The sequence below is a fragment of the Temnothorax americanus genome, unplaced genomic scaffold, assembly GCF_048541705.1.
Source record: "Temnothorax americanus isolate GAGA-0224 unplaced genomic scaffold, ASM4854170v1 Scaffold15, whole genome shotgun sequence".
Classification (NCBI taxonomy): Eukaryota; Metazoa; Arthropoda; class Insecta; order Hymenoptera; family Formicidae; genus Temnothorax; species Temnothorax americanus.
The window spans coordinates 2,362,845-2,389,345 of record NW_027509286.1 but is presented as its reverse complement, the minus strand read 5'-3'; the positions used below and the strand labels follow the sequence as shown (position 1 = coordinate 2,389,345).

Below are 26,501 nucleotides of genomic sequence, written 5' to 3'. Positions count from 1 at the left end.
CTCCTGTAACGATACATCGTCCATTCACGTTGCTAGGTGCTAATTGGCGATTAACGCGGCTAATCAGTAGGACATCTGCATTTTTCAGAAGGCAAGTACTCGCAGAGGAGCGCCCGACGCAGGTCCGGCGCGAATCGATCGGTCCATAAGGCCCAGCGTCCCGCACGGCAGGCCTGCAAACAGGTGTATTACTGCCCGAGATGCGGCGGATCCTTCAATTGGCGCTACAATCTCCAGCATCATCTCAAGTTTGCGTGCGGTCAGTCGCCGCGATTCAACTGCCCGTACTGTCCCTTCCGTACCAAGCACACGTCCAACGTGCGGGCCCACGTGCGCAGGAAGCACCCCGACCGCGAGGTCTACGTCGTCGACATCCTCAGCTGGCAGCAGCGCGGCGAGTCGACGCCGGTCGCGTGAATCTCCAACGAGACACGTCGGTGTGGATTTCCGCCGGAATAAAAAGATACGTCGTCCTCAATCGAGCCACGGTAGTCCTGAGAATGTTGTCCTCCTCCCCGCTTTTTCAGTGACATGTCTTCCCTCCCGCGGAAGATTCACGTCATGCCTGTGTCGTTGGCTACTGATCGCACGATTCGTGACCTAACAAGAGAGTTAACGTTTTGTTTTTGTCAATTGCTCGCAAGAAAAGACTAATGTCCCTCCCTTTCTCATTTTCTCTCTCTCTCTCTCTCTCTCTCTCTCTCTCTCTCTCTCGGCAAATGGATATTAAGTCAGAATAGAGATTTTAGCGACGATCGTCACGGGTTCTATGAATGACGAAGACGTTCTGTACCTTTTTTTTTGCAGCCTTCGAGTTGGCGTCGACGCGCACGTGGCGGAAAGACTATAATCGGTCGGTCGCGAACAGGGACGTCATGGGCTCGTCGCGCAATCAAAACGCGAGATCGTATCCCTGCGGCAATTGCAACAGCGTGTTCAGCATGAAGCACAATCTTCAGTACCACTGGAGGATCGAGTGCGGTCAGCCGCCGAGGTACAATTGCCCCTACTGCGCCTATAGGACGAAGCATCCGTCAAACGTGCGCGCCCACGTACGCCGTATACACCCTGGCAATGGGGTCTACGTTGTGGACATACGCAAGACTGATCCCCTTCTTTTGAATCCTTCCCAGCCCTAAATTCCATTTATCGTCGACGGATTTGTTACTTATTCGAGTCGTCCACGCGACGACGTCTGACGTTGCTCTTGTGAGGTACAGCTTCTAAACTATATTTCCGAAAGATCCTTTCTTACACTGCGCCAAGTTTATTATTTTCGTCCATCGCGCATTTTATGCGCCATTAAAATGAAGCGACCAGAATTTTACTTTGGAAATATAAAGAGCATACTTGTATTATATAACGAACTTGTAGATAATTCGACATTAAATGGTTTTTCGACGTATGTATAGATTGTTGATAATTGACTGCATTATTTTTTGTATCATCTCTCTTTTTGTATGTTTCATTATTGTAAGTATTTTGTTAAAATTATGCTATATATTATATACGTACTACCTGCGTGTGTGTAATTTAATTTATAATTTTCCTCACGCTTTATGCGAAAACACGAGTTTTGTAATGTCAGAGAAGCTTCCTTTGCGCATGATGAAAAATTCATCATTTTATTTCAAATGTCTGCCATTAAGGAAGATAATTAAGCGTCTGATATTATAAGTGTGTGGTTGGACAAATTTGTATCAGTTTTGTTTTATTTTCGTACAATTTCAATACTATTTTATTTACATCTCTTTAAGATAAAATTTATCAAAATCTGGATTAAATTGAACCAGGTAAGAAATAAAGAGAAATATGAAAAAATTTATAATTGATGAGAATTTGTGCAATAACACGAGAACACACGAAAAAAAAAAATTATATGAAGAGACTAAAAATTGTAAATGTAATAGTAAGAAAATTGGATGTTCAAACTAACATGGCATTTTGAATATTTTATGTTTTTCATGTTTTCTGTGTGTAAGACTGACTAAAGTGCTGTAATATACTAATAAATAACATTTTACACGTACAGAACTTCACTATATTCGTTCAGTAGAGGGCGTAGAGGCTCTATTGGAAATCCAATCGTGAAGGAAACAGGGCTTTTTTTAACACATCAAACTCAGTTTCGGTAACGACATATTAAAACATATGAAGACATGGATCAGTTCGCAAGGAACGATTTCTTCCCATACATTTTATCATATTCTGAAGATGGTTTGAACAAAGACCGAAACGTTCGAACATTAATTATTGATTGAATAAATCTTTCGCGCACCGAGAACAGCGAACGGCTTTTAATTAGCCCTGTTTTCTTCACGATTGGATTCACTATATTCTTTTACGTGTGGTATAGTCAGTAGTCGATCTTATATGTATATTAGTTTATTTATTTAGTTTAAACGAAAAAATATTAATTAACAGCTCTAAATCTATACTTTTTTTATTTTATCGATTTTTGCAATAAGTAACAGATCTCCGTATTTAGATTTATTAATTTAGAAATTATTCGATATATTCTAACGATGACGTAAGAAGAAATGGAAATGCTGTGCATCCGCATACTGAACACACATTGCTGCGTATTATTTTCTCTTTTCGACATGCGGGATGCTGCTAGATATTGTGGCAAAGTTACTTGATTCCCAGCTTCCGGCCCCGAGTTACGTTGTGAAATTTTCTGTTCCCAGAGATTCTGCCGGGCGTCGTGCAACCATTTCACGCGGATTCCAATCAGTGCGTCTACAATCCCGATGGTGCGCAGCAAAGCAGGAATTACCCTTGCTACAAGTGCGGCAACGCGTTCACGCGCAAGAACAATTTGTATAATCACCTCAAGTTCCAGTGCGGCCAGTTGCCGCGATTCAACTGTCCGTATTGTTCGTACCGCACGAAACACTCGTCGAACGTGAGGTCGCATATACGCCGAATACACCCGAATGAGAGCGTCTACGTTCTCGACATGAGCAAGACTGTCAGCCGAGATGAATGATACAAATTTTGCAAGCTTCCTTCCTTTCGAGATCGTTCGCAAAGCAAAGCTGCAAGATGTATCTCGAAGCAGTTGTGATATCGGTCAACCGAATGGCCATTCGTTGTTTTTATCTGTTGTTTTTATCTGTTGCTTTTACGTGATCATTTATGCCATATACATCGATGTATCAACATTGTTGTTTAGCGATTTTTGCTTGTTGGCAACGTCTCGTTGGTACCGTCGATATAGACTGAACTTAAAGATTCCATTTGACGTTCCCTCGACGCAAAATATTCGAGAAATTATTTGTTCGTCAAATGCATTATATAGGTACCTATTGCATATTTATTTTTGTAATATGCCTTTGATGATATACTGTTGAATTTGATAATGTACCGAATTCGATGTAATTGAATAAATTTCGAACATTCATTATCTGTGTCCTGTGGTTCTAGCGAGTCCTTTCTCGAAGACTGATTCCCCAAAGTTATCGGCATATAATAGATCGTCTTTCTTTTTTTAATCCCTTATTTTTACAAAATAATCGTTTAATAATGTAGCAAATTTGACGTAATTGAATAAATTTCAAATTACCCTTATTCCCACATCGGTTTTTCTTTGCTCTAGGATGTCTCTTTCTGGAATGATAGTTTAAGATTACTCGTATAATTCTGTTAATTTCTGTGCTGATGGCAATGCGCTAGTGCATATCTAGTGCTTGGTTAACCGTAAACGAGCACGCCGTCAATGATGGGTATTCTGTTACAGGCATTGATCATCCTTACCAAGTTTGGCTTCCTGCGATCTCCCTGGGAAACAATCGATTGTTCCGCTCCGTAGGTCCGGGTCCGCGGATACGCGGTCAAGCGTCGCATTGGCGCAAAAGGTTTCGCTGTACTAACAACTGCGGGAGTTGCTTTACGCACCGTGGTTCCCTTACCAGGCATCTGCGTTACGAGTGCCAGCAAAATCCGCGTTTCAAGTGCCCGACCTGCGATTTCCGCTCGAGATGGACCTCCGATGTCTACAAGCACGTGCGCAGAAAGCACCAAGGCACCGCCGTGCGTTGTATCGATATCGGCAGAAATTGAAGGAATCTTTCTTTCTCTTCATTGAAATGTCATTAAAATGTCCTTGTACTGCGCGCAGGGAATTACATTTTGTATGTATTCTCTGGGAAAAATAAAGACGGCTATAACTTTGGGACCCACTATTGTGCGTAACTAAAAATCGTAATTAGCTATTCTATATATCTCAACAGATTTTTAAGTTATACCAGCCAATTCTCTCGTTCTGTCGATATTCAGTTACGCAAAGATAATTTTCACTTAAAGGGCACTAACTAAAATGTTAATTAGAGTTACGATATCCAAATAATTTGATTACTATAATCGTAGGCCCCAAAGTGGGTTATAACCGTCTTTAACTTTTCCCAGAGTTTAGTAAGCGTCAATTAAATAAAAATTTTACAAAGCAGCGAAATAGTCATCAGTTTTCTCCGAAGAAAGTTCCGTTTATATTTTATACTATGTATATGTACTCTAACATGTATTACTCTTTAATATTTCTGCAATGATGGATTAATATCAAGACATCATCAAGACATCGTCTGAATTTAAATCAGTCCATTGTCTCAAGCTGTGTGTGATCGATTCTTCTTTTTCTTATTCTGAATTCCTTTACACGATTATGTTTTCTTTATAGCATTTAAGCGATATTGAACAAATCAAGATTAACTCTAATAATAATTTAGCGTTGTGAGCATTGTGTTACTAAATTTTCAAATTGTTTAATCTCGTAATGTCGTCTTGATGTGATTCAAGCGAATTTATATGCAAATAATTGGATGGCATCTTATTATTGTATCTGCTTTAATTGTTTGCTATATTTTTTACTCTTATATTTGTATCTACGAAGATATTTATGTTTTTTAATGCAATTATGGCACATGCCATTTTTACAAAGATAAAGTGATTGTATAAAAAAAATTGATTAGAATGTATTATGCATTTTCTTAAAAGCTATATACATATTATATGTATACGTATAGATATACATATATATATTATGTATATGTATGTATGAAATATATGTGTATATTAATAAGAAGTTATGCATAGTAATAATTTTGATCATGAAAAATTTTCTCAAAATATTATATCATTGAAATGATTAGCTCCTCTTGTGTGTGTGATTGAGTTACGTCAAGACGATGCTACGAGATTTCAGCATTCAATTTATACGAAATATTACATGTAATTTTTTGATATATTACGAAATTAGATAAATAAAAATCTCTGAGTTAAGTATCTTTTAAAAAACGATTATTTGTTATTTCTTGTTGCTCTATAATCAAACGTGACGAAAAAGTCGGCGCAAATATCGAGTCGAAATTCTCAGGCATTACTGACCATACGTTTTTTGCTTGCGTCTTTTTCAGGTAACGAGGTGTATCTAGTGGCGAAGTTGCAGCCCCTCGACTTCAAGGAAAAGCACCCGTGCCCGAAGTGTAGCCGTATCTTCGAGAAGAAAAGCAGCGTGAGCAGGCATCTGTTGTACGCCTGCGGAAAGAGACCGCGTTTCAAATGCCCGTACTGCGGATATTGCTGCAACTTGCGCAGCAATGTTTACAGACACGTGCGCAACAGTCACAAGAGGAGTGAAGTGTATACGATGGACATCATCATGAACTGTGTCATGAAACCGCACTGATCGTTTTTTTTTCGCATTTTTAACGCGAACCACTAACAGATTTCTCTAAATTAAAGAAGAGGGTGGAAATATTTTACGCTCATTTTATGTACCTGATACCAATATAATGTGACGTTACGCTAAATACGCGCGAAAAGGATAAAAGGACATAACAGTTGAGTGACTTTGTGATGAACTTATTTTTCATTTTATACTTGGCAATGGAAAATACTACTGAATATGACATTATAGGAAATTAAATTAAAATTTCTGTTTTGTATACATAATAAATTTTATCATAGCAACAGTTTTTATCTTTTTTTTATTTCGAATTTAACAAATTACTCTCACGAGCCTTATTGTTTAATATTAAACATATATTTATGATGTTCTAAAAATGGTATAAAAGAGAACGAAGTCATAAGAGAAATCGGCTTATCTATCTGTCCATGTACTCGTACATGTCTGTGTGTAACATTTATGTTTCATTATATGTTGTTTTAACATCTCTTTAATTTTTGTGTTCAGCCTAATTCCATTTCTGTTCATTTTGGAGAATCGTGTGGATTGTCGAAAATAATGAATGTGTTGTTCCGCATCGATGACATAATTAACGTTTTTGATCCCGATCTTTTATGTTTTAGACGTGACCTGATTAGTTGTTTTATTCGTTTTTTCCCCCATTTTTTATGTTTAGAACACGCGGGTATCTCTCCGCAAACGTCTAAGATCATCGATCGGTACCATTGTTGTTCGAACTGCTGTCGTTTCAAGTGGGAGAACAGCCTCATTCGACATTGTCTGTACATGTCTGTACTGCAGTTACCGGTTCAAACAGCGCAGTGATGTTTACAGACACATCTTCGTTTTTTTTACGAGAAGCATGAGATGCTGGACGTCGACATGTTTAAACATTGCGTCGAGAAAGTTAAAAGCGATTTTTTCATTGTCAAAGTCTGGAAATATCTTTTGATATTGACACCGCCGACGTGCCTATAAATACGCGATCATTATGTGAAAGTTCGGTGCCGGGAAGGGATGAATGAGGAAATTTCCCCTGATGCTTGATAGGAATTTGTTTAAGTCGCAGAAGACTTATCATGAAGATTAACGTTAATAATGTGCAGTAATTTTTTTTTTAATAGTGTATATGTTAAAATTTATTTTTTGGTGAAGTGGATAAATTTAAATTTAAGAAATTTATTTTATTTTGATTGCATTGGATTCTTTGATTTTATATTTTGCAACTGAATTATTTTTTACTTTACATTTTATTATTATTTTCTTTATAAGGCGGAAAGGCCTAATTGCATTATTTTATAAAGTTGCCTTTAACGCCAAAGAACGTTCTTTTTGTTTGTTTGATCATGTATAGTATAACAAAAATGTGTTATTTAGTTGATATGACAAATAATGCTTTTTGCAATGATTGCATAAAGTAACGTGATTCTTCGTACAAATAATTTCTATTGCGTGAAATGATAAAAAAAAAAAAAAATAAAAAAAAAAAAAAAAAAAAAAAAAACATTAAATACATATATTATACTGTATTAATTGATTGTTAAGAAACACTATTTCTTACGCATAAAATATATTATTAACATTTTATAACTTCTTTAATATCTCTACTGCATTTTATATATATATATATATATATATATATATATATATATATATGGAATCATCAAATTATAATACTTTTTTATTTAAAAAAATTGATTATATTACCATGTCCTTTTACCTTTTATTGCAATCATTATTTTTTAAAACAAACTATTTTGTTATTATAACATTCATCTTCATCACAATCATTTGTCTCTTATATTACAAACATTTTTTAAACGTAAGTAAATAATTTGGTTTCTTTTATTGAGAATTATTATTATTATCTCATTACTGAAACATCAAAATTTATTATTTTCTTGCATGTTAAGAGTTTTTGTTTTATTTTCACCGTCCACAGCGATTTTAAAACAATATTGTCAAGAAGAACTTTCTTAATAATTCGCTCGCTGTAATAACATATCTCGGACATTTATTCTTTGTTTGTCAAATGTCATTTATCTATTTTTGTACATACGCACAAGCTTTACCTTCTTGTGAATCCGGATGCTCGGACCAATGTTAGCTAACGCGTGTTTGCACGCGAACGCTTCGAAGTGTTAATAATCAGGTGGAATTATCTCTGTGTTCACAGGTTTTTCTCATATGGGTTTCTACAGAAGAAGGAGGAGGAAATACACCAGCAATCATCATGCGAAGTACCAGTGTCCCAACTGTCCCTGCATCTTCGTGTGGAAGTGTACCCTGAGAAGGCACCTGCGCAACGAATGTGGCAAGGACCCGCGTTTTAAATGTCCCTACTGCGATTATTGTGGCAAGTGGAAGGCCAATATTACCAGACACATCACAAGAGTGCACAAGAATTGCTCTAATTACGTATTGATTACCAATTAGGATGAACTTTCTTCTTTCGATGCACGTTGCCATCTTTAAAATGTGCTTCGAATTATTTTGGCACAGCTATTAAACAATTTATTCCGTGATAATTACGTTAGAGTGAGGGAATACTTTTCTAAAAGTACCCAGAGTAGCCATGCGTGTCTGAACAAAATCATGTAAACCTGCGATTGCTTATAATGATACTATGAGGCAACTTGTCATATATTTGCTTCAATTGGTTTCGAGTAATTTGAAGCAACACGCAGGCAACATTGGATATATGTATTGCCAGCAATTTATCGGCAAGAGAGCAGCATCAAATTTACTTCGCGTTGCTAGCAATATGACAGCATTGTGCGATCCTATGAATTATTAATTGCAGCAACATGACAGCAACAGCTCGGATTTTGAATCAGATGATTTTAGACCTCAGCATAAGTTACCAACAAATTGCTGGCAAGTTCCTATACAAAATTGTTATATCGTGAAGGCATCAACTTGTCGACAAATGCGGACTCAGTTGCCACAATTCTGATAGCAACACATACTATGTTGTCGGCAACATGCCAGCAACAATGCAGACACACGTTGCTATCTGGGTACCTATACATTTTTTAAACTTATAATATGTTTACTTTAATTTTACATATTAAAAGGATTTAAAATTATTTTACTTTTGAATTATAATTGTATTAGAAAGAAAGTTTTACTTTGATTTGCTTTGCCGCGATTTTACTTTTTTATCTATGAAAATTTTTTTCTCAAACATCAACGAAGAATCATGACGGAAAGGAATAAAATAAAACTCTAAATTAATATTTTCCTAACTAAATTTTTGTGTATAATTAAAAAAAGGTTTTGAAAAATGTAAAGAAGAAATACATTATTATAAACACATTAATCATTAACATTTTGAAATTTTTTACAATTGCATTTATTACGATTAAAGGATTAATATTTAGAGAACAAAGCTATATTTTACGCAAAGATAACATACTGTTATTTACTCATTCGATCTAGGCATACATGTCATTTCATATATAATTTAAGTTTTTTTATTAAATATAAATATTTTCTTTTTGACTTTTACACTAATTTATCGAATGAATGTGATTTGTGTATATATATGTATATATATATAATACATTTTGCGACTTCAAGATGCATGTAATTTAAGATGTAAGAATAAATTGCGAGTATTCGAAAATACAATGCTGAAATTATCTCTACGTCAAAACAAAAGAAATAAAAATTTTTATCTTTATCCACCATGAATTTCCTTGTTCTTTTCTACAATTTTCTATGTTTTATTCATTCTTTTTTTTCACGATAATGTAATCAGTAACATGATTTTTTTAAATATTGCCTTTATATTGTTATAGATGCGTGACAGTTGACAAGTTGATAATATATAATTTTCTTTTTCAGATAATTTATTCTTGCAGAATGCAGGTAAATACGTGTTACTTTTATTTATATTACAAGATGATGCCGTTGAGATTTAACAAGAAATATGTCTCACTAACTGTGTAATTATTAATGTGATGTTTTGATATATTGCATTTTGGACCTCAAAATACTTCCCACATGTAAAATTTCATCGCTAATTGTCATGTATTAAGTGTAATACTCATAAATATAGAATATTTTACTTTTACGTTGCTGTATCTTTATTTTTCAGCATTTTTATTTCATGTGTTCGTTACACATTTCATTTTTTCGGAAGGAAACCCTCGCGATGAAACGATCGGTTTTTTCGGCATGTTATCCCGAAGGACGAACACGACTTTGCGTCAGGACTGACTGGACGCTTTGTCTGCTCTTTTGCTTCCAGGCGTTAATGGGTCTTTTAAAGCCTTCAGCAGATCGTTGTCCAGCGACGCCGACAACAATATCAGGTTCCCTTGCCCGAATCACAACTGCGGTCGCGCCTTCAACTGGAAGAGGAACCTAACGCGGCACCTGAAGTACGAATGTGGTCTTCAACCGCGCTTCAAATGTCCCTATTGTGATTATTATGGCAAACTCAAAGGCAATGTCAGCAAGCATCTCCTCCGCAGGCACAATACCCGGAAGATTTACGTCGTCGATCTGTCCCAAGGAACATCATGAGCGCTCCACTTAACCGCGCGTCTTTCGTTTGCCGACAAATAAAGAAACCTGCCTGTTTTTATAGGTTCGTGAATCTATGCGACTTCGGCTTTGATCTGTATTTCTTTGTCTAATCGTTTATCTCTGTCTCTTCGAATTGCAAGATAATCCTATAATATCAATCGCATTATTGCAATGCCGACAGTTTGTCCAAGTCTGTTAGAAGCTATATATACGCTTTCGAGTAAAAATTGTATTTAGAAATACGCAAAAATATTAACATGATTACATGAATAAATACATAAGAACAAATGCACATTTGCGTTTTATTCGCTTCACAGCTTGGTGAGAAAATTGCATGTGTAATACTTATAACAGTATGTATGGAACGTTTAGTCAAAATAAAATAGAGTATCTCAGACGAACAAGAACTTTTAAAGACCAAGAAATTGCGATTGCAGTTTCGAAAAGGAAAAAAGAAAATTCTCCCAGAATAGCGGATCTTGGTTGAATTAATTATTTGCGATTTTACGCATGAATATTGGCGTTTTTTCTCATTGGTTTTAAGGTTTCAAAAATGATTAGCGGCACGAGTTCTGCTTTTTCGCACGCGTCTCAACGAGCATCTCTGGAGCATTTTTTCACGTACGAGTCATTACTGTTTCAGATAACAAAGTACTCATGGCTTATCGTCGCAAAAAGAGAACACGAAGGAACGTCAATTTTTCGTGTCCTAATTCGAATTGCCGGAAAGTCTTCGGGTGGAAAGAGAGTCTGCAGAAACATCTTCGCTACCAATGCGGCCAGAAGCCCAGGTTCAAGTGTCCCTACTGCGACTATATATGCAAGTTGAGGCCCGACATACGGAAGCACATTCGAGCCAAGCATCAGAATCGCTATGTTTATGTCATCGATATTGAGCGGAATGTTATTTGCTAGGATACAAAGAAAGGTGTTATTTCTTAAGTTAACGGTTTTGGTAACAATGCAATTAAAGTATGTTTTTTTAAAACTTTAAAATACAATCTTAGTAGGTATACTCTTGCCATACTTTATGTTCAAATTTCTATTATATTTGCTGTATTTAAAACAAACGAAAGTTATTATTATAATTTTTTCATAATGACAAAAATTGCAAATGCTATCCAACTAATATATATTTTTGTACAAAGTAGAATATATATTAAAAATTTCTGTCTTTTGAAAAAATACACCTATTTATACTAAAAAAATTAAGATTAAACACTTTTGTTATAGACATCAAATAATGAAAAATTGTTACTATTGAAGACTGACAACGAGAAATAAAGAAAAAGCGTGAACTTTGTGTGATATTTGTTATTGTATGGAACGTTTATTTTAAATAAAATGGAGCATTTCACATGAACAAGAATGTTTATAGTTCTCAAAAATTGCGACTGCAGTTTTGAATAATAATGGCATCTTTTCGTTTTGTGGTTTAAAAGACGGTTAGCGGTACGAACTTTTTTTTGTATGTGTCTTGAAGACCATCTTCGAAACATTTGATCGCGAATGAGTCGTTATTTTTTAGATAACAAAGAATCGACGCCCTATCTTCGCAAGAGAACCAAGAACACCAAGAGAATGAGGTGCGCCAAGTTTCCGTGTCCCAATTCGAATTGCCGGAGCGTCTTCGTGTGGAAAAAACATCTGCAGAGCCACCTTCGCCACGAATGCGGCCAGAAGCCCAGGTTCAAGTGTCCCTACTGCGACTACATATGCAAGTTCAAGAACGACATAAGAAAGCACATTCGGCGCAAGCATAAGAATCGCTATGTCTATGTCATCGATATTGAGCGGAATGTTGTTTGTTAGGATGCAAAGAAATGTGTTATTTCTTAAGTTAACAAGAGATCGTTTTTGGTTGAATGAATTATGAAATATAACAATGATGTTTAAAGTATGTTTTTTTTACAATCTTATATTAAAGTCTTAATGTACTTGCCATATTTTATGTTCAAATTTTTCTTGTATCTACTATATTTAGGGCAAATGATAGTTATTACCGTAATTTTTTTATTTTATAACTGCAAAAGTTGCAAATGCTATCCAGCTATAAAATTGATTTTTTTTTAAAACATATGGCCATTCTAACCTTTGCTAAAATGCAAGGAAATCTTTATGGACAATAAAGTATTCTTGTACACATTGGAATGTATATATGCCTTTGTATTATTGCTATCTTTTGAAAATACACCTATATATTTAAAAAATACAGAATCAACCCTTGTGTTTTCGGCATTAAGTAGTTAGAATTATTACTATTAAAGACTAACAACGAGAAATAAAGAAAAAACGTGAATTTTGTGTGATATTTGTTATTGCATGGAACGTTTATTTTAAATAAAATGGAGCATTTCACATGAACAAGAATGTTCAGAGTTCTCAAAAATTGCGACTGCAGTTTCGAATAATAATGGCATCTTTTCGTTTTGTGGTTTAAAAGACGGTTAGCGGTACGAACTTTTTTTGTATGTGTCTTGAAGACCATCTTCGGAACATTTAATCGCGAATGAGTCGTTATTTTTCAGATAACAAAGAATCGACGTCCTATCTTCACAAGAGAACCAAGAACACCAAGAGAAGGAGGTGCGCCAAGTTTCCGTGTCCTAATTCGAATTGCCGGAGCGTCTTCTGGTGGAAAAAGCACTTGCAGAGCCACCTTCGCCACGAATGCGGCCAGGAGCCCAGGTTCAAGTGTCCCTACTGCGACTACGTAAGCAAGTTTAAGAACGACAACGTAAAGAGACACATTCGGCTCAAGCATAAGAATCGCTATGTCTATGTCATCGATATTGAGCGGAATGTTGTTTGTTAGGTTGCAAAGAAATGTGTGATTTCTTAAGTTAACAAGAGATCGTTTTTGGTTGAATGAATTATGAAATATAACAATGAAGTCAAAGTATGTTCTTTTTGCAACCTTATATTAAAACCTTAATGTACTTGCCATATTTTATATTCAAATTTTTTTTGTATCCACTGTATTTAAGGTGAATGATAGTTATTGCGTAATTTTTTTATTTTATAACTGCAAAAGCTGCAAATGCTAGCTGTAAAAAATTTTTTTTTTTTTTAAACATACAGTTATTCTAACCTTTTATTAATATGCAAGGAAATCTTTATGGACAATAAAGTATTCTTATACACATTGGAATGTATGTATGTCTTTGTATATATTTGAAGTTGCTATCTTTTGAAAATACACCTGTATATTTAAAAGATACAGATTCAACACTTTTGTTTACGACATTAAGTAGTTAGAATTATTACTATTGAAGACTGACAACGAGAAATAAAGAAAAAGCGTGAACTTTGTGTGATATTTGTTATTGTATAGAACGTTTAGTTTAAATAAAATGGAGCATTTTACACGAACTAGAACGTTTAGAACACCCAAAAATTGCAATTGCAGTTTCGAATAATAATGGCGTCTTTTTGTTTTGTTGTTTAAAAGACGGTTAGCGGTACGAACTTTTTTCGTATGTGTCTGGACGACCATCTTCGGAACATTTGATCGCGAATGAGTCGTTATTTTTCAGATAGCAAAGAATCGACGTCCTATCTTCACAAGAGAACCAAGAACACCAAGAGAAGGAGGTGCGCCAAGTTTCCGTGCCCTAATTCGAATTGCCGGAGCGTCTTCACGTGGAAAAAGCACTTGCAGAGCCACCTTCGCCACGAATGCGGCCAGGAGCCCAGGTTCAAGTGTCCCTACTGCGACTACGTAAGCAAGTTTAAGAACGACAACGTAAAGAGACACATTCGGCTCAAGCATAAGAATCGCTATGTCTATGTCATCGATATTGAGCGGAATGTTGTTTGTTAGGTTGCAAAGAAATGTGTGATTTCTTAAGTTAACAAGAGATCGTTTTTGGTTGAATGAATTATGAAATATAACAATGAAGTCAAAGTGTTTTTTTTGCAACCTTATATTAAAACCTTAATGTACTTGCCATATTTTATATTCAAATTTTTTTTGTATCCACTGTATTTAAGGTGAATGATAGTTATTGCGTAATTTTTTTATTTTATAACTGCAAAAGCTGCAAATGCTAGCTGTAAAAAATTTTTTTTTTTTTTAAACATACAGTTATTCTAACCTTTTATTAATATGCAAGGAAATCTTTATGGACAATAAAGTATTCTTATACACATTGGAATGTATGTATGTCTTTGTATATATTTGAAGTTGCTATCTTTTGAAAATGCACCTGTATATTTAAAAGATACAGATTCAACACTTTTGTTTACGACATTAAGTAGTTAGAATTATTACTATTGAAGACTGACAACGAGAAATAAAGAAAAAGCGTGAACTTTGTGTGATATTTGTTATTGCATGGAACGTTTATTTTAAATAAAATGGGGATTTGAGATGCATACTCTCAAAAAATCTCGGAGAGCGGAAGCTGACTACATTATATTATTGTGACCACTGCTTAATACCTATTGACCACTGCATTCACCCTGATGACCATCTGTATGTACTGAGGAGGGTCCAAACCAAGGACCGAAACGTTTGCGTTATATTATATATAATAATTTTATAATTTTGTTGTTATTGTCGCCCGTCCATCGAGCGAAACGGCTCTCATTTGCCTTTATGACTTTATCTATTATAAAATGGAGCATTTCACATGAACAAGAATGTTCAGAGTTCTCAAAAATTGCGACTGCAGTTTCGAATAATAATGGCATCTTTTCGTTTTGTGGTTTAAAAGACGGTTATCGGTACGAACTTTTTTTGTATGTGTCTTGAAGACCATCTTCGGAACATTTGATCGCGAATGAGTCGTTATTTTTTAGATAACAAAGAATCGACGCCCTATCTTCGCAAGAGAACCAAGAAAACCAAGAGAATGAGGTGCGCCAAGTTTCCGTGTCCTAATTCGAACTGCCGGAGCGTTTTTGGATGGCAACGCAACCTTCATAGACATCTTCACTACGAATGCGGCCATAAACCCAGGTTTAAGTGTCCCTACTGCGACTACGTATGCAAGTGCAAGGGCAGCGTAACGAGGCACATTCCAAAAAAGCATAAGAATTACTATGTATATGTCATCGATATTCAACGGAATGTTGTTTGCTAGGATACAAAGAAACGTGTTATTTTTTAAGTTAACACTTTTTATAACAACGAAGTTAAAGTATGTTTTTTTTACAACCTTAAATTACAGTCCTTGCGTACTTACCATATTTTGTATTCAAATTTCTATTATTTTCGCTGTATTGGAAACAAATGAATGTTGTAATTGTAATTTTTTCATAATGACAAAAATTGCAAATGCTATCCCGCTATAAAATCGATTTTTTCTTTAAAAAATACAGCTACAAAAAACGCGTGGAAATCTCTAAGGACAATAGCCTATATTCTTGTACACATTGGAATATATATTAAAAGTTCCATCTTTTGAAAATACACCTATAAATATATTGAAAAAATTAATATTCAACACTTTTGTTATGGCCATCAAGTAATTAATAATTACTACTATTAAACAATGACAACAAGAGTTAAAGAATGAATGTGAAATTTGTGTGATATTTGTAATTGTATGGAACGTGTACTTTAAATTAAAAAAATGGAGTCCCTTAAAATTGCAATTTCAAGAGGGAAGAAGAAAATTCGCATGAAAAAGCGAATTTTATTTGAATTAATTATTTGCGATTTTCCGTCTAAATAACAGCATTTTTGTTTCGTTCCGAAGAGAACGAAATGATTAGTGGTACGAACTTTGGTTTTCCGTAGGTACGTATCTGGACGAAAATCTCTGAAGCATTTTATTGCGAACGAGACGTTTTTTTTTTTTTTCAGATAACAAAAAACCCACGACCTCTCGTCGCAATAGGACCGAGAAAATGAAATGGGCCAAATTACCGTGTCCTAATCCGTATTGCCAAAACGCCTTCGTGTGCGAGAGAAACCTATAGAACCACCTTCGCTACCAATGCCGCCACAAGCCCAGGTTCACGTGTCCCTACTGCGACTATACATGCGCAAGTTCAAGCTTACATAAAGGAGCCCATTCGTGCTAAGCATAAGAATCGTTCTGTCTATGTTATCGATATTGAGCGGAATGTCGTTTGTTAGAATACAAAAAAATGTGTATTATTTCTTAAGTTAACAGGAGATTATTTTTAGCAACAATAAAGTTAATGTATGCTCTTTTTGCAACCTTAAGTTAAAATCTCACTGTACTAATCATATTTTGTATTCAAATTTCTCTTAGAAGAGAAACCAGGGTTGGTCGTAAGGGCAGGTAGACTAATCGTTAATAATTTTACACGAATGCGCGCCTGATCGTGTTAAAATTAATTTGTAGAAACAAGCATTCCTCTCCCTTTAATTGTGGCGCCACAGTCACATGTTGTTACAGAATGGCAGGTGTTTATTGAAAAATTGACTACAAAAGTAAATATTTTTTCTGAGAGATTTTTTGTTTTCACGTTTTATGTAGCTACAAAAGAATAAATTTCATTGCACTAGTTTAGAGTTTGTTTATTTGACAAGCGACTGGGACCCCAGTTTTATTTAGATCCATAAATATTTAGAGATTAGGTAAAAGATTGAAATAAAAATGACCGTTCAGGGCAGTAGGTGCGAACTTTGCTTTTTCGCACGCGTCTCGACGAGCATCTTTGGAACATTTTATCGCGAACGATTCGTTATTTTTTAGATAACAAAGAACCCACGACCTATCTTCACAAGAAGATCAAGAACATGAGAATGAGATACGCCAAGTTTCCGTGTCCTAATCCGAATTGCCAGAGCGGCTTCGGGTTGAAAAGCAACCTGCAGACCCACATTCGTTACCACTGCGGCCAGAAGCCGAGGTTCAAGTGTCCCTACTGCGACTACATATGCAAGTTCAAGGCCGACGTAAAGAAACACATTCAAGCCAGGCATCAGAACTGCTATGTCTATGTCATCGATATTGAGCGGAATGTTGTTTGTTAGAGTACGAAGAAATGTGTATTATTTTTTAAGTTAACAAGAGATCATTTTTGGTAACAGTGAAGTTTATATATGTTCTTTTTGCAACCTTATATTAAAATCTTAATGTGTACTTGCCATATTTGATGTTCAAATATCTATTATATTCACTGTATGACAATGATTGTTATTATTATAATTTTTTCATAATTGCATAAATTGCAAATGCTATCCAGCTATAAAATTAATTTTTTTTTAAATATAGCTATTCTGATCTTTGCTAAAATGCGAGTAAATGTTTACGGATAGTAATGTATATTTTTGTACACATTGGAATACATATTATAAATTTCTATCTTTTGAAATTGCACTATATGTGAAAAAATTAAGTGTGCAAGTAGAAACCTTCGCTCACAAAGCTTCTCTATGAGGAAGCTCGTATTTTATTCAATGTATAATTATATTATTAGTATTTATTTGTTTTGGCTTTCTCATAGAGGAAGCTTGTAAGCGAAGGTTTCTACTTGCACAGTTAAAAACTATGAGGAAGCAATGTGCAAGTTTCTACTTGCACACTTTTTTTTATTGTGATAAGCTTTATTGCGACTAATATCTGTTATACTAATATCTCTCTGTTATACACTATTACAAAAATTAATTAAATAATTAATATTTTTACTAAAGTAATTTCTACTAATTATGGATGATTTTTATTTCTATTTTGTTCAATCGATTAGTTAATTCTTCCACGGAAGTAATATGCAAGTTTCTAATTTGCAAATTTTTAAATTATTTTTTTAAATTCTATATTTTGGCGTTATATTTTGGCATTGTATTTTGGCATTCAAGTAAGGTAATACATTCCTTTTATTTATTCTTATTTTAAAAATTTATACATTTTTTTTTAAAGGAAGTTTTGATTTTTCCACAGTATAAATGCCTGTGGGTTTTCTAATTTTCACAAATTTTGAGATATTGGGCAATTTTTATGTTTTTTGTTAAAGGTGGACTTTTTTTAAATATGTGAATATGTAATATTAAAAAAAAAATGATGTTCTATTACAAGGAAAGAAAAGCATTCCTGATAATGAATGCATTTTATTATCAGGTTCACCAATCTTCGTCAAATTTAAAATAACCCCTTCCTTTAATAATACCTTATATATAAGATTACATGTATAACTTGTACACTTTTTAGGCAAAAATTGGTAATTTTTGGCACATACTTTCGGACATTTTCTACTAATATGATTTCTCGACATTTTTAAGAACATTATAAATCTATTTCCTTTAAAATCTCGAAAAAAATTTGTTTATTATCACAAAGCTTTTTCTATAGGAAGCAATATAGATTCAACACTTTTGTTTTTAGACATCAAGTAAAGTATTATTACTAGCGAAAACTGACAATGTGAGAATTAAAAAAAAGCTTGAAATTTGTATGATATTTGTAATTGTATGAAACGTTTATTTTGAATAAAATGGAACATATTACACGGATTAGAACGTTCAAATAAAAAAAATTGCAATTACAGTATCGAAAGGGAAGAAGAAAGTCCGCATGGACAAGTGGATTTCGTTTAAATTGGTTATTTTTCATTTTCCACCTAAATAACAGCGTTTTTTTGTTCTGAAGTTTAAAAAACGATTAGCGGCACAAATTCTGCCTTATCGCGACGAGTATCTCTGGAGCATTTTATCACGTACGAGTCATTATTTTTCGGATAACAAAGAACTCATGACTTACCTTTGCAAGTGGACTAAGTACACCAAGAAAATGAGATGCGCTAAGTTTTCGTGTACTAATCCGGATTGTCGGAGTGCCTACACGTGCAAAAAGAACCTGCATAGCCACCTTCGCTACCATTGCGGCCAGAAGCCCAGGTCCAAGTGTCCTTACTGCGACTACGTGTGCAAGTTCAAGGCCGACATAAGAAAGCACATTGGGCGCAAGCATAAGAACCGTTATGTCTATGTCATCGATATTATTCGGAATGTTATTTGTTAGGATACAAAGGAATGTGTATTATTCTTAAGTTTACAAGAGATCGTATTTGGTAACGATGAAATTAAGGTTTATGTTTTTAAAACTTTAAATTACAATCTTAGTATACTTGCCATATTTTATGTTTATTTCTATTATATTCGCTGTATTGGAAACAAATAAATATTATTGCAATTTTTTCATAATTGCATAAATTGCAAATGCTATCCAGCTGTAAAATTGATTTTTTTCTTTAAAAAATATAGCTATTCTGACCTTTGCTAAAATGCAAAGAAATCTTTATGGACAACAGCGTATATTTTTGTACACATTGGAATATGTATATATTAGAAGTTTCTATCTTTTGAAAATCCACCTGTATATTCAAAAAATTAAGATTCAACACTTTTGTACAGACATCAAGTAATTAAGTATTGTGTTACTATCAGAAACTGACAATGAGAATTAGAAAAAGTATTAAATTTGTGTGATATTTGTAATTGTAAGTTCTTAGTTTAAATAAAATGGAGCATCTGACACACGAACAAGAACGTTCAAAGCCCCCAAAAATTATGATTGCAGTTTTGAAAGTGATGGAGAAAATCAGATCTATGAAAAAGCGGAACTTGTTTTATAATTAATTATTTGCGATTTTTCGTCTAAATAATTGTGATCTTTTCGTTCCAAGATTCAATAAATGATTAGCGATACGAACTTCGCTTTTTCGCGCGCGTTTCGACGAGCATCTCTGAACCATTTTATAGCGAATGTTATTTTTCTGATAACATAGAACCAACAACCTATCTTCGCCCGAGGACCAAGAATACTAAGAAAATGAAGAGCGCCAAGAACACTAAGAAAATGAAGTGCGCCAAGTTTTCGTGTCCTAATCCGAATTGCCGGAGCGTTTTTGAGTTGAAAAGTAAATTGCATAGACATCTTCGCCACTGCGATATGAAGCCCAAGTTTATGTGTCCCTACTGCGACTACATGTCCAAGTTCAAGGCCGACACACAGAGGCACATTCGAGCCAAGCATAAGAAATGGTGTGTCTATGTCATCGATATTGAGCGGAATACTGTTTGTTAGAATGCAAAGAAATGTGTTATTTTTTAAGTTAACATGAAATTGTTTTTGGTAACAATGAAGTTAAAGTATGTTCTTTTTGCAACCTTATATTAAAATCTTAATATGTACTTGTTATATTTTTTGTTCAAATATCTATTATATCCACTGTACTACTGACAATAATAATGATTTTAATTTTTTCATAATTGCATAAATTGGAAATGCTATCCAGTTATAAAATTATTTTTTTTTAATTTTAAATATAGCTATTCTGACCTTTGCCAAAATGCGAGGAAATCTTTATGGACATTAGTGTATATTCTTGTACACAGTGGAAATATTAGAAATTTCTCAGTGAGTTTCTTTTGAAAATACATTATATATATAAATGAAGTTAAAATTCGACACTTTTGTTATAGACATCAAATAATTAAAAATGATCGAAAATTGACAACAAGAATTAAAGAAAAGGTGTGATCTTTGTATGATATTTGTAATTGTATGGAGCATTTAGTTTAATAAAATGGAGCATCTCACATGAGCAATAACGTTTAGAGCTTTAAAAATTAGAGTTTTTATAATAAGAGTTAGGACACCGTTATAGCTTTGTCTCACTCCCACTAACTTGACTGAAACATATGGCGAGACCAATTAAAAATCGTCACCACATTGGCTTAACTCTTATTAAGCCAATTAGGAACTCTATTAAAAATTATGATCGCAGATTGTTTCGAGAGTGAAGAAGAAAATCGACATGGAAAAGCGGATCTCGTTTTAATTAATTATATACGCTTTTCCGCTTAAATAGAATTTTTTTTTGTCGTTTCGCTGTTTAATAAATGATTAGCGGCGCGAACTTTGCTATTTTGCATGTGCCTCGACGAGCATCTTATGGCTAACGAATTGTTATTTTTCAGATAACAAAGGACCTGTGACCTATTTTCGGAAGAAGCCTAAGAAATTGGTCAAGTTTCCGTGTCCTAATTCGAATTGCCGGAGCGCCTTCGGGTACAAAGGCAACCTGCAGAAACATCTTCGCTATTGTTGCCAGAAGCCTAGGTTCAAGTGTCCCTACTGCGACTACGTATGCAAGTCTAGGGCCGACATAAAAAAGCACATTGGGCGCATGCATAAGAATCGTTATGTCTATGTCATCGATATTGTTCGGAATGTTGTTTGTTAGGATACAAAGAAATGTGTATTATTCTTAAGTTTACAAGTTTACCAATCGGGTTTGGTAACGATGAAGTTAAGGTTTATGTTTTTGAAACCTTAAATTACAATCTTAGTATACTTGCCACTTGCCATATTTTATGTTCAAATTTCTATTATACTTGCTGTATTGGAAACAAATGAATGTTGTAATTGTAATTTTTTCATAATTGTATAAATTGCAAATGCTATCCAACTATAAAATTAATTTTTTTTTCTTTAAGAAATATAGCTATTCTGACGTTTGCTAAAATGCGAGGAAATCTTTATGGACATTAGTGTATATTCTTATACACATTGGAAATATTAGAAATTTCTCAGTTTTTTGAAAATACATTATATATTAATAAAGTTAAGATTCGACACTTTTGTTATAGACATCAAGTAATTCAAAATTATCAAAAATCGACAACAAGAATTAAAGAAAAGGTGTGAAGAGTTTGTGTGATATTTGAAATTATATGGAGCATTTAGTTTAAATAAAATGGAGCATCTTCCACGAGCAAGAACGTTCAGAGGCCTAAAAATTAGAGTTCCTATAATAAAAGTTAGGACACCGTTATAGCTTTGTCTCACTCCCTTTTATAGCTTGTCTCACTTCCACTAACTTGGCTGAAACATATGGCGGGGCCAATAAAAAATCGCCGCCATATTGGCTTAACTCTTATTATAAAATACTCTACTAAAAATTGTGATCGCAGATTGTTTCGAGAGTGAAGAAGAAAATCAACATGGAAAAGCGGATCTTGCTTTAATTAATTATTTGTGCTTTATCGCTTAAATAGAAATGTTTTTTTTTTCGTTTTGCTGTTTAATAAATGATTAGCGGCACGAACTTTGCTTTTTCGCATGTGTCTCAACGAGCATCTTATGGGTAACGAATCGTTATTTTTCAGATAACAAAGGACCTGTGACCTATCTTCGGAAGAGGTCTAAGAAAATGAGATATGCCGCCAACTTTCCGTGTCCTAATCCGACTTGCCGGAACGCCTTCGGGTACAAAGGCAACCTGCAGAGACATCTTCGCTACTGTGACCAGAAGCCTAGGTTCAAGTGTCCCTACTGCGACTACATATGCAAGTGCAACAAGGCCGACATAAAAAAGCACATTGAGCGCAAGCATAAGAACCGTTATGTCTATGTCATCGATATGGTTAGGAATGTTGTTTGTTAGGATACAAAGGAATGTGTATTATTCTTAAGTTTACAAGAGATCGGGGTTTGGCAACGATGAAGTTAAGGTTTATGTTTTTAAAATCTTAAATTACAATCTTAATATACTTGCCATATTTTATGTTCAAATTACCATTATATTTGCTGTATTGGAAACAAATAAATGTTATGTTATTATTGTAAGTTTTTCATAATTGCATAAATTGCAAATGCTATCCAGCTCTAAAATTATTTTTTTTTAAATATAGCTATTCTAACCTTTGCTAAAATGCGAGGAAATTTTTACGGACTATAGAGTATATTCTTGCACACATTGGAATATATATTAGAATTTTCTATCTTTTAAAACTACACCTATATATTTGAAAGATTAAGATTTAGTCCTTTTTTTGTAGACATCAAGTAATTAAAAATTGTTATTATTGAAAATTGACAGCAAGAATTAAAGAAATGTGGAATTAATGTGATATTTGTAATTGTATGGAGCGTTTAGTTTAAATAAAATGGAGTATCTCACAGGAGCAAGAGCGTTCAGAGCCCCCAAAAATTGTGATCGCTGTTTCGAGAGTGAAGAAGAATATTAACATGGACAAGCGGATATTGTTTTAATTAATTATTTGCGATTTTTGCCCAAATAAGAGTGATTTTTTCGTTTCGCTGTTTAAAATGCGATTAGCGGTACGAACTTTTCTTTTCGCACTTGTCTCGACAAGCATCTCTGGAGCATTTTGTCGCCACTGAGTTGTTATTTTTCAGATAACAAAGAACCCACAATCTATCGTCGCAAGAAGACCAAGAACACCAAGAAAAAGAGGCGCGTCAAGTTTTCATGTCCTAATCCGAATTGCCGGAGCGCCTTCGGGTACAAAGCCAACCTGCAGAAACATCTTCGCTACTTTTGCCAGAAGCCCAGGTTCAAGTGTCCCTACTGCGACTACATATGCAAGCGCAAGACCGACATAAGAAAGCACATTCAGCGCAAGCATAGGAATGGCTATGTCTATGTCATCGATATTGAGCGGAATGTTGTTTGTTAGGATACAAGGGAATGTGTTATTTGTTAAGTTAACAACAGATCGTTTTTGATAACAATAAAGTTAAAGTATGTTTTTTTTTAACTTTAAATTACAGTCTGTTAAATTACTGTTAAATTACAGTACACTTGCTATATTTTATGTTCAAATTTTTTCTATTGTATTAGCTGTATTTAAAACAAATGAAAGTGATTATTGTAATTTTTTCGTAATGAAAAAAAATTCCAAATTTTATCTTGCTATAAATTTGATTTCCTTCTTTAAAAATTATAGTTATTCTGACTTTTGGTAAAATGCAAAGAAATTTTTATTGGCGATATTCTTGTACACATTGGAATATATGTATTGGAAGTTCCTATGTTTATAAAAAATATACTTTTATATATTTAAAAAATTAAGGTTCAACTCTTTTGTTACAGACATCAATAATTAAAAATTGTTATTATTGGAAACTGACAATGAGAATTAAAGAAAAAGTGTGAAATTTATGTGATATTTGTAACTGTATGGAACGTTTTTAGTTTAAATAATATGAGCACCTCACGTGAGCAAGAACCCTAAAAAATTGCAATTGCAATTTCGAATTTTAATGGCGTTTTCTTCGTTACGAGGTTTAAGAAACGATTAGCAGCACGAACTCTGTCTTTTCGCACGCGTCTCGACGAGCATCTCTGGAGCATTTTATCGCGAACGAGTCGTTATTTTTCAGATAACAAAGAACCTACGCCCTATCTTCGCAAGAGGACCAAGAACACCAAGAGAATGAGGTGCATCAAGTTTGCGTGTCCTAATCCAAATTGCCCGAGCGTCTTCGCGTGGAAAAAGAACCTGCAGAGCCACCTTCGCTACCAATGCGGCCAGAAGCCCAGGTTCAAGTGTCCCTACTGCGACTACATATGCAAGGTCAAGGCCGACATACGAAAACATATTCGAATCAAGCATCCGAACCACGATGTCTATGTAATTGATGTTTTTCAGCAGTATAATTTCCAGTGAATTTCCTGCGATTTCATGAAATATTATAAAGACAATACGGGTTGTTTAGCAAGGTAAATGTTTGTACAAATTGTGGTCGGATGTAAAGAATTTAATTGCACATTGAGCGGAATATTATTTGTTAGAAGATAAAGTTTTATTAAGTTGACAGAAAATTATTTTTAAAAACAATGAAGTGTTGAGTATGGTCTCTTTTTACAGTCTTAAATTAAAATCTTATTGTGTACTAGCTATATTTATATTTAAATTTCTCTTGCGTCTGCTGTATTTAAGACAAATAAGAGGTATTACTGTAAACATAAATTAAAAATTGCTATTCAATAAATTTTTAATGTTATTAAGATCATGGTTTATATAAAACACATTAATTTTACGGCGATTTACATGCATCACGTCATGTTTTTCTTTCAGGATCTCAGGTTTTTATCATTACATTAGTTAAATATAAATTAAATTATTATTTGCAAATAGTATTTAATATCGAGACAAAATAACAAGCAAAATTTAATAATTATTTTTTCATTTATTACTTATTTTTTATATTTAGCCGCGTTTTTCAATATCTCTATTTCCTGTTTCGTAGTAAATGAACATTGAATATTTATTTATTGACATATGAAAAGAGAAAAAAGGCATACCAACGTCAACATTTTTATTATGCTTACGTGTATTTTTGTAAGTTTAAATGTGAAGTTTATACAAAATCATGGCATAATTATAGTTTTACATCAAGTGTCATGCTGTAATTTTATTTGTGTATATGTGTATTCATATATAATATCTATATTTTCTGTAATTTTGTCTGAATTGATTAAGCAAAATAACGACAAATCTTGTTTCTTAATATTGTTAATACATGTTCTTGTATATGCTCAACTCAGTGTATATATTTATTCTTACATTAGATGTAATGGCGTCTAAATTCATAAATGTTTGTAGGTACATAAGAATAAAGCAACAATTGCGGGAGAGAAACGTATTCTTATCAGATTGACAATATTTTCAGACGGTCTATTTAACGGAAAAGAAGAAAATTGTACAAATAATTTATTAAGTTAATATTTTACAATAATTGAAATTTAATTGGCAGCCTGCTATATATAAAATCAAAATTTTTACATTACATTTCTTAAATGAACAAAGATAAAATAGTATTTGGTTTTGATATTATACTACGGGATATTACGTATGCTTTTTAACGCAATTTGTTTTAGGAAATCATAATCTGAGTCAAGATATCGTAATTTAAACGTACGACGATTTGCACTAACGGACGACAATGGATTTTTGGGACAAACTTAATTTTTTAAAAGAATTAAACGGAGATATCTCGTAAACACTACTAATCGAAGATAAAAGATTTTACGCTTATTAAATGCGTTGTAATTTCAGCTTTTGAACGAGTCCAAAAACAGCCCGCTACGATTTTTTCTTTGCGAAGATATAGACGATTATATCGATCTATGATTTTGATTTATAGCCGAAGCCAAAGTGTTGGCGCGCGCATACGAGACCACTCACTTCTTATTTATGGCGGAGCACGTGGCTGCTACGATCAGCTGATAGTAGCGCAGAATGGGACATGGCACATAGAAAAACTTAAGCAGTAAGACTTAAGCAGTAAGCAAATGGACCAATGACAGTCAAGAATTCTCAAATACTGACAAATTCTCAAATTGGTCAATTTGCATACTGCTTAAGTCTTATTGCTTAAGTTCCTTTATGTGCCATGGCCCTGGCACGTGGTATACGTACGCGCGCACACAGATACATGGCACACACGCGCGCCGGATTTTCGAAACGCTATAACTCGACGAAAAATTGACTTTATAGCGACATACGACAAAAACGAGTTTTCTTCGTTTGACGTTCCGTAGATGT

General features: G+C 34.0%; 1 protein-coding gene across 41 annotated transcripts in view; it reads left to right on the top strand.

Annotated features, from left to right (window-relative positions):
* The window catches only part of LOC143895167 (uncharacterized), a 216,520-nt gene that overhangs the window by 49,848 nt on the left and 140,171 nt on the right, over window positions 1-26,501 (top strand). The window contains exon 7 of one of the 41 annotated variants that reach the window (XM_077402094.1): window positions 22,314-23,111. The exons of 30 other annotated variants lie outside the window; for them this stretch is intronic. In XM_077402094.1, the coding sequence (XP_077258220.1) occupies window positions 22,314-22,591 (278 nt within the window). In that variant the 3' untranslated portion in view covers window positions 22,592-23,111. Of the gene's footprint in view, window positions 1-88; window positions 782-2,690; window positions 3,410-3,742; window positions 4,107-5,414; window positions 5,850-7,862; window positions 8,822-9,941; window positions 10,515-10,865; window positions 11,151-11,750; window positions 12,378-13,758; window positions 14,633-21,122; window positions 21,404-22,313; window positions 23,112-26,501 lie in introns of those variants that run through there. 10 more of the 41 variants (XM_077402103.1, XM_077402088.1, XM_077402091.1 and 7 more) reach the window with 10 other exon arrangements.